Raw genomic sequence first — 10,355 nt, 5'->3', positions numbered from 1 at the left:
CATTTAAAATCATGTTTAAAGCATAAAACCTTTTTTTTTCGATTGAATTTTAATTGTGAATTACCAGTTGAAGAGCGCTAAAATGTTATCGAAACTTTTCGATCATTAATATAAAAATTCATCTGAAGATTTTTGTATGGAAATTAATTTACTTTCATTTTTATTCATTTTTCTAATTTATAATATTTTATTTGTGTTTTTATTTTCTGTATATTGACAAAAATGTTACTATAAAATATAGAATATGAATAAAATTAGGCTTGATTTCTTTAAACTTTCCTTTCGGTATCATTATTATTCTAGATTTTTTTATATTCTTAACATTATTTATAGAGATATAGAAAGGTTATAATGACAATAAGCCTATAATTTAAAGAAAAAACTTACAAAGCAGGTTTGGAAGAAAACACTAAAGATAATCGAATTTCAACAACTTCAAAATTACATCATTTATATAATTTATTATTAAAGTAAAATATTTAAAAGATTTTATTTTATACTCAAAAGTTATATTATTATTGATATCGATAAAAAAATTTAATAAAAATTTAAATTACGTAATATATTATATCTTTTGAACCACCAGTGGGCGCTTTAACTTGTGTCTACACATGGTACTCGTTGCAGCTAGTAAAAAATTACTGAGAACGAAATTATTGCAAAAGAAATTGTCTGAATTATCAAACGTGGTCGGTTGGACGACTATGACAAGAATGAGCGTATTTTCTTCAAAATTTAATCCAATGACAGGAAGTAACGAGTGGTTGATGCAGGAGGAAAACTATGATTATATTCAAGAAATTGCAAGGTTTACTTTTGTCTATGTTCTCTGATTATTCTTGGAGATTTTACAGATATAAATCTTTTTCTGTAATTTATTAACTTTATGTATCTTGTTATCATACAGCTTCAAAAGTCATGTGGTTCTCAATTTGCTTGAAGTAAATTTAAATAACCAACAATGCAAAAAATAATTTATATTTTCTAGTTTACAAGAGAATTTACTTGCATATTCTACTTTAATATGTAGAATATTTTATTTATTTTCAAATGTTATATTTTGTTAATAAAATTTTATGATTGCTTTTTCTACATTAGCTGAATTAATCATCTTGGAGTATTATTTGATTCTTTTTTTTCGGATTTTGATTTCATAAGTTGTAAATCATAGCTCCAAAACAGTTCAAAAAAGTTGTAACATTTGTATATGATGAATTAAATTTTAAATTAAAAAATATTGAGATGATTCATCCTTCATAAAGATTTGACATGATATGAAGATTGAGAGATGAAAAAGCAGAATTTCTGTTAAAGAAAATAATCTTTTTCCAATTGAATTATATTCAGAAGGTTTATTTCTGTATATTTAGTTATACAAACAATTTGATACCGGTTTAAATATATTCTCGGAAATATGTTTGACAATATTGTGTCGTATGACTATCATTTTTTTGGAAATTATTTAAATTTTAGAAAATAAACCAAATGTATTATGATACCATATATGATTTCAAATATGATTTACAAAAATCATTGAACTAAAAATAAAATTATTTTGAAATTTTCCAATATGAATACACTTTTTTTAGGATTTCTTGCGTGATGGTCTCTTTACAATTTTTAAATTATTTGCAAACCTCTTAAAATGAACTACAGTTAACATATAGACTACTTTTATCAAAACATTTTTTGACAATTATTTATTCAGAAAATCTTAGTCATCAAATGCACATTCAATGGTATGGGTGCATCTGCTTTGCCTGAAGTGACCCCTTTGCATTGTCCCTGAAACCACTTTGTTTCAGGACCACAGTTTGAGAACCATTGCTTTAGAATATAAAAGTAATTTTTGATTATTATAATTTTCTTTTAATTTAAATTTAATTTAAATAACTTAGTCTTTCTGATTGTTTCCTGATTGTCTTCCTGATTACTTATTTTTCATTTTGTATTTGAAATAAAGAGCATAGGTACTTTGATAAATTAATGTGAAATATGATTATGAAAAACTCTTTAAATGTATGATTGATTTGATTAATAATAATTTACTATTATAATACTCTAATTAAAATATATTCATTTCAATTAAACACTATATTGAAATAGAATAGTTTAAACATAATTTTTTTATAGTGACTATATGCTTTAAAATATAAATATATTTTAGATGCATAGTAGCCAAGAATGCAAAAAAGTTGCATCGGGTTTAGCTTTTGTGAATGTTTTAAATAATACAAAATGAAATATTGATTTAATTAAATATTGAATTATTAAGATAATTGATTAATTAAAAGACTTGAATAAAATTATCATTAGTGATAGAAAATATTGATTTAAAATTTAATTTTATATTTAATTATGCAAGTCTAATAACAAAAGATTTAAATGTAAAAATTATCATATCAAACTTGAATTTTAGAACTATACACAGGATAAAATAAAATTAGAGACATGTTTCTGTGGTTGAGATAGTGCACACTTTAAAAATTATATTAAATTGACATTAAATTTCATTGTAAAACTGAAACGATTACTGCAAATTGGCACTAAAGTGTATACTTTCTATATGAAACAAACACAGTGTAGATGTTACGGTATTTTTTAAATTTAAAATATCAAATGTAAAAACATTGTAGATAACTTTTTGATAAATTTTATAATCTAAATTTCTTTGTATTATATAAATTAAGTATTGTATAGCTTTTACCAAATTCTTTGAATTGTTATACAGTATTCTTCATGTACTAAATCAAAGCTTCAGTTATGTGTGTATTTTGATATTTCATAACTTAAATAATTTTAATTAAAATTATTTAATTCTATATGAAATAATTTATAAATTTTTAAAAATTATATTGAATTTTATAATTTCAGATCATCTTATGCAGATATGTTACATGATAAAGAAAGGGTATGTATAAAAAAATTATCTCAATTATTTTGAAGTGTCATATTAATTATAAAAATAAACTATCTTTGCTCTTGTCACAGAATCAAAAATACTACTCTGCTATAAGAATTGCTATTGAAACAATGAAGAAACAAGGAAAGTCTGCTAAAGTTTTAGATATTGGAACTGGAACTGGTTTACTATCTTTAATGGCTGTTCATTGTGGAGCTGATTCTGTAATTGCTTGTGAGGTATAAAATAAAATTTAATTAAGTAGATATATTAACTATTTTTTTTAACAATTATCTTCATAATGTGGAAAAACAATGCTGCTTAATATTTTTATATATGTACAAGTATATAAATTAAATTTGCTTTAGAAACATCACCAAACAATTGCCTAAATAATCAGGCTATAACTGCACTAATTTAATAATTAATATTAAGTAATTTGCTACTAGAGGTAGACATTTATAGAAGTAAATTATTTAATAAATTATTTAAAAATTTTAATTATTAATTTAGAGATGGCATCTACCTCTAGTAGCAAATTACTTAATATTAATAAAATAGTGGAGTTTTAGCTCAATTATTTAGGCAATTGTTTGGTGATGTTTCTGTATACATATCAGGATTCACAATGTTTGTTATACTCATAAATTTTGCTTTATTTATTAAACATGATAACACAATGTTTTATCTTTACCTATAATAAAATATATTTATCAAATATTCAGAATCTATAAATTTTTAGCTTGCATTTATTTTATTATATAATCTATAAAAAAACTATGCCTACCTACAGAACCATTGACATTATTATGTCATTTAAATGAAATAACAGCAATTTTATGTTATTGATTTGAATCTTTACTCAATTACTTAAAGTATTCTTGTGAACTGTTATTTGGTGATTGCTAACTATTATTTTTTATAGATTGTTTCACTCTCTCTTACTATTATTAGTTCAAGTGATATTTTATTCTTACAATGATATTCTATTCATTTTGGTTGAGATTCAAAATATGAAATGATTTTAAATAAATTTAAAAGTATTTTAGGATGTAAAATTTTTTGAATTTGACCATATGCATTCAACTTAGCATTTACAGTTAAATTAGTTTGAGGTTTTGATTTAAAAAGTAAAATTTTTTATTGATTATAAGACATTTCATTGTGTTAAAATATTTTTTAAATATTATTAATTTTATATATATAAAAATTCTAGATATAAATTCATTTTAGATCATTTAATCAATATTTTATAATGTACTATATATTGAATTGAATTAAGTTTATTAACGTAGTAGGCATTAGCCTGTTACAAGGGGGTTAATTATACATTTTTTAGGATATAATAATCTACAATTATAGTTCTTCTTTAACATTATATGCCTTTTTCAATTTATTAGTTAGCCTTAATGCTTAATTAACAATCAATATATTGTCTCAATAACCTATTGACAATATTGTATAGCCCATAAATGTCATTACTATTGTTTCCAAAAAGTTCTCGTGGCTCTTGATTCTATTAATTTTTTGTTAATATTGATCAAGTAAAGTTTCTTTTTTGCCTTAATTAAGTTTGTGTATATTTTTTTGCTTTTCACATAGTTTGATAATGCTTCAGGAATATTATATTTCCTAAAAATTTTAAGATCTTTTTGCTTTTTAAGTTTGTGGTGATAACAAGAGTTGTCAAACCATTGATTTTTAGTTTTCAATTTGAACGCGTGATTACGTCGCATGACACAACATTCTACCATTTTAGAAACTAGTCTTTGGTAATTGACAATCGGTTTATTTTTTTCCTCCAGCCTAAGTACTTCAGCTGTTATAAAATCAGCTCTCTTTAACCATTTTTGCTTATCAATTCTGGATTCACATTTTTTGCTGAATTCTGATATATAACCTTTTTTAATAATGTTGCTTCTTATATCCTTTTTAGTTAATAATGTGAGTTTTACTGGAAAATGATCCGATGTGTCTTCAACAAGAACTGTTAAGGTCTGACAATGTTCGATTAACTTCTCGGAACATATCATGAAATCTACGATTGACTTCCTATTTTGTGATATGTATGTCACTCAACATCACCTGTTTTTATGCGGTCTTTTTTCTGCGATTTTTTATATGTGCAATGTGTTTTGTGCAATTATTTTTGTGCAGTATACCAATTTGATTGAAATTCATATACCGCACACAAAAAATCACACAAAACAAATCGCACAAATAAAAATTCGCACAAAAATAGACCGCACAAAAACAGGTTTGAGTGTATGTGTATTCTGCTGGAACATCACCTCTCATTCTGCCATTAAGTATAATAAGCTGGTTTTCGTAAACAAATTCTACTAGAGCTTTACCTTCACTATTTAAGATTTTATCTTTAGACTGTCTGCTGTTGTATATATTTTCATAACATATATAGTTTTGTATCCATCATCTCTCCAATTCGAGAATTGAAGTCTTCTCCGAGCAACCAGACTTGTATCAAAAAGGCCCATCTATCAATACAGTGTTGTATTTTCATATCGATTTCTTATTAACCGATGGAGGGAGATATATCACAATAACTCCTAAGTAAGATTCGTTCCACACGGATTTGAGTTGATTATTTAATCTAATTATAGCTATTATATAGTACAATGTTATATTTTGATATATGATTTCAACGTTTCTCTTCATAATGAGAAGTATGCCTCCCGAAGGTCGACCAAATTTACTTAATCGATGAGCGTCACTGGAAATCAAGATATTCTCTTGTTCTACATGGTTTTTATCAATTAAATTTAAATTTTCTATCCACGTTTCCATCAAACCAATAATTGTACAGTAGAGCGTCGAAAAGTGGAACCAATTGGGGACTGGGGTCCTTCCAGTTAATGATTTGTTCCAGTTTCCGACTTTGTACGAAAAAATACATTAACCTGTCCGATGTTCAAATTTTTCTCCGTTGCGTATCGCTTCCTGTTGAATTTTTCTCCGTTGCGTGTCGCTTCGTGTTGAATTTTCGTCGATTTTAAGCCTAACGAAAATTTTTATAATAATCATCGAGGCTATCATATCGTTAAAAATTATTTCTGCATTTTGTACAAACAAAATAAATATATTAAAGAATATAAAAAACATGAAAATTATACTTTAGAAGTAAATTTAGTATCAAAAACATTCGATTCAGCACGACACAGTCCGACTGAAAATCATTCCACTTTCCGGCCATTCCACTTACCGACGTTCCACTTATCGATGCTCTACTGTATTAGAATTTATTAGTTTTTTTGTTGATAGCTTATGAATTTTTCCTTTAAGGCCCTGACAGTTCCAAAAACTAATCTGAAGACAGTTTGTCACCATATCAATCCCAATATTATTATTTTGAATATAATTATATTTATCCGAGGATCGTTCATTCTCGATTTTTTACAGTTTTTATTCTTAATTAAATTGTTTTCCTGAATATCAGGCTGCATAGTTGTTGTTGTTGTTACTACTTTCTTTGTGAATCTTTGGTATCTTGACCTAAAAAAGAATTAATAACTATAAATTCATTCGTGTTCATATCCAACGTGTATACAAGATCATCTTTAATAAAATAGTCATCCCTGATTCTCACTTTGGTATTAGTTGAGAATTCTAATTTAATTTTATTAAGTAATAGTTTTTTCCTAGCTCTTGATCTATAACATAGATCTGTTCTAAAGATAGTTTTTCTTATCTCTTGTCTTATATTTGGTCTCATAGTCCAGAACTTTTTAAGTATTGAGTTTCTATCTTTAACCGATTCTGTTATTAATTTTATCATTTGATAATCTGAACCACTCTTTCCTAATTGAATTAAGCCTTCTATTTCTATGTCCTTTAGGTCAAGATCTACCTTAATAAATTTTTTAATTTCTCGCAGCTTATCATCAGTATTAAATGGGAAATTAGTAATAACCAGATTTCTATTAGTATTTTCATTGCTAAGTTTATCCAACTCAAACTCAAACATACCTTTTAGGTTTGCGCAAAACTTTGTTTTATCTTCACATTGCTGGATTTTTTGTACAATCGTATCCATTTCTTCTTTAATTTTCATATTATCTCTTTGTATACAGCTAATATCATGCCTAATTGAATGAATTTCTTGATTCAACAATTCAAACTTCTCCTGAATTAGATTATAGATGGATTTTAACGAGTATCTCGAATCACTGTCACTTATCTGGTCAAGGTGCTCCGATGTTGTAAAATAATCCTCAATTCTAGATTTACCCGTAATGTTTTTGTTATTTCCAATTTCTTCCTCTGGAGTATATTCTTCGCTAATAAGATCCACTAGCTGGCTTGTTTCTTCAGAACTCTGTGCGTGTTCCTTCCTCGGTCTTCCACGCCCCCTTTTTTGCATATCAGTTTGACTTGTGTGAACTGGCGAGTGCTGAATCGGGCCAGGATTAGTTTCGACTCCAGCCATTATTAAGAGCAATAATATTAGTTTTAATGATACCATAGTTAATATTATAACTTAAAAAACCTTTAAAATTATTGTATAATGAACGTTTCACAAAAATACGTTTTCTGAAGCAGGTCACTGAAAAAGTCGCCAACACTGATGATGGCTAGAAGCGCCCCCCTAATGTACTATATATAATTCAGCACAATCTTTTCAGTTTGAAAATTTAAATTATTCGTGTTTTAAATTTTAAGTACATTTATATACATTAAAATTATTTCAACTATTTTAAAAAATATACAAATATATTTGAAATATTTTAAATTACTTGATCTAATTTTCAACTTAAATGTTTAATTTTAGTATTTTATTTTCTTTACAACAATAGTAAAGCATTGTCAAATCAGTAGCTCTCAGATCAAATAAGATTTCTCTCAAAAATCAGGTCAGGAGGATTGTTTTTAAAATTGAAAAGTTTTGTAATGACTATTAGTACTTAATTTCCTTATCAGCCTTCATAGATAAAATACTACATAAATTTATAGTTATATTGATCTACTTGATTTTTTTTTTCTAATAATAATTTCATTTTTAAAATTTAAAATTAAATAGAGCAAACAATATTGCTGATTTAATAAAATGAACAATTATAAGTTTATCAAATAATCATAATAATAAATGTCTTATTTATTTATGCAGCCATTGTATATTAGATAACTGTGTTTTTAAATCAATTGCTGTTTAAATTTTATACCTTTTTAGTTGTTTTTCCAAATTTTTATATATGTGTGTATATATATATATATACATACATACATAATCAAGGAGACAAAAATAAAACAATAAAAAATTTTTAAAATACAGTTTTATTCTTTTTTAAATTCACATTGTTGCTAGTTATCAGATAGTCAACTGACCGAGGCATCAAAGGTATCATTCTGGAGAGCCCATGTCTGGGTCAGGAACCTCAAATTTTTCATGAATGGTTTATCCTAGATATGTCAGTCCATTGATCATTACTTAGTTGTTCCCATTGTGGGCTTGACCAAACCATAATGGGTATGATTAAAGAAGCCTTTCTAGTGCCCTCAGGATAGAAAGAGTAAAAAGTTATTAGACAATATTTTTTAAATTAGAAAATAATTTGTTATTGTTTAACAAATCAGATAATATATCAAGCAATTTTCAAAAAATAAAAAAAATATGAAAAATTGTTTTTTAATTATTCAATTTATTCCTGTTACACAGTTCTTTTAATAAGTTACAATTTACTGTATTTAGAAATGAAACTGTTGTTTGAGTATTATAACATCAAGCTACTGTATTTTCATTTTAAGCAATTAAATTTAATAAATACTTTAACTGAATTTTAACAAATCTTGTAATTTCGAATCAATTTTTCAAAAATTAGCCAAATTTAAAGTTTATAATTAAAGCAGAAATATAAAATGAAATTGATTTTGACAATTAGTAACATGAACATATCTAGGCATATATTTATAAACAAACATTAGATTAATTTTGTATTACAGTAGAGTTTTGATTATCCAAAAATTATGTGAAAAATTGATTAAATGAATTGATTCACAGTATACTAATTCCAGAAATTATGAATTTTTTATATAACAACAATTGTTGATGATCTTCTGTAGGCCAACTGTTAAGATATTTTATTATCAACACTAGTATTAGATTTTGTGTTGAAATACAAATAGAAAAGCAAGACTACAACTTTATAATATATCAAATGCTTCACTGTGCCTATGCACAGTGAAGCATTTGATATATTAGAAACAGCATTGATATGGTTAAAAATTCAATCTGAAGCAATATTTCAACTGTTATGGTAATCAGTCAAACCATGGATTTAGCAGAGAGTAAAGAGAAACTACATAAAACAAAAGTAAAGTGACTTTTTTACAAAAAAAAAAACTAAAGTTTTACTAAATTTTTAAAATACTTTGAATTCAGTTTCATCAGTACATTGTAGATTGCAATGATAAACTAGTGCTCATTTTATAAATAAATTTTTGTCATTTTTTTTCATTGTTTCAGTGTTTTTTATTTCTTATTATTCATATGTATTAACTTTCTATGCCTTCATATGTATTAAATTTTTTACTATGTACTGAGATTACAGTTAAAATTTGTACTTTGAAGTATTTATCTTCTTATTGTTTCCTTACCAAGTGTGACCAGTTGTGTGAAAAAAATTGGTTATCCAAAATTATCCCACCCTGATTATTTTAGATAATCAATGCTCTATTGCATTTAATTAGAAAAAAGCATTAATGTATGAATAAAAGATAATAATACAGTAGACTCCCTTATAACACGGTAGATACGTTCCGTGTTGTACGAGTCACTTAAATACATGAGCCAATCACAGCCTGGCACTTGTGCAGTTTAGGGGTTACGGCTGTTTGGAAGGTTTTCTTCCATAAAATTAACCGATTCTAGACTAATTTGACTCAACATTTCCAAAACACGTGTAATTTTTTGGAGAATAATCCATATAAACTATGCTATAAACAAAAAATTGTAGGATTACTTACCGAGTGCGCACTGTTCGACGACACCATTGCTTAAGCTTGTTTTCATCACGGAGCAGCTCATTGAACAGCGGATGCATGTTTCGTGATCAGCAAATTTTTTGCAGAAAAATAATTTAACTTTGGAGACATCATTAATAAAAATATAATTTTTATGGCCATTGAATAATAATTGTTTTTTAGTAGGTCCAGTGCTAGTTTAAACTCAATCCTGTCGTGACACGAGTTGGCGATTACATTTTACTGTGTTATACGAGTCTCTTTTAGCGTGTTATACGAACACGATCGCAATTTTTTTGCCATGTTATATGAATCCATGTTATATGAACCCGTGTTATAGGGGGTCTACTGTATAAACATTTTTTTGTTTTAATTTTAGTATACATCTTAGTAATAGATTATATTTTATTTAATTAATAAATCTGGAATTCTTAACAGATAAATTTGTGTTAATAGGAAATATAGATATGAAATTTAC

The 10,355-nt window shown here is 26.0% G+C and overlaps 1 protein-coding gene across 2 annotated transcripts in view; it reads left to right on the top strand.

The window, feature by feature from the left end:
- The first annotated feature begins 597 nt into the window (after positions 1-597).
- Art7 (arginine methyltransferase 7) overlaps positions 598-10,355 on the top strand; it is a 35,109-nt gene continuing 25,351 nt past the window's right edge. For both annotated transcript variants that reach the window (XM_067268287.1, XM_067268286.1), the window contains exons 1-3: positions 598-808; positions 2,875-2,911; positions 2,992-3,141. In XM_067268287.1, coding sequence (XP_067124388.1) covers positions 612-808; positions 2,875-2,911; positions 2,992-3,141 — 384 coding nt within the window. In that variant the 5' untranslated portion in view covers positions 598-611. The remainder of the gene's footprint in view (positions 809-2,874; positions 2,912-2,991; positions 3,142-10,355) is intronic.

Source organism: Centruroides vittatus, unplaced genomic scaffold (genome assembly GCF_030686945.1).
Source record: "Centruroides vittatus isolate TY-2023 unplaced genomic scaffold, ASM3068694v2 contig_3210, whole genome shotgun sequence".
Lineage (NCBI taxonomy): Eukaryota > Metazoa > Arthropoda > Arachnida > Scorpiones > Buthidae > Centruroides > Centruroides vittatus.
The sequence above is the reverse complement of the archived record's forward strand: the minus strand, read 5'-3'. Positions and strand labels throughout refer to the sequence as shown.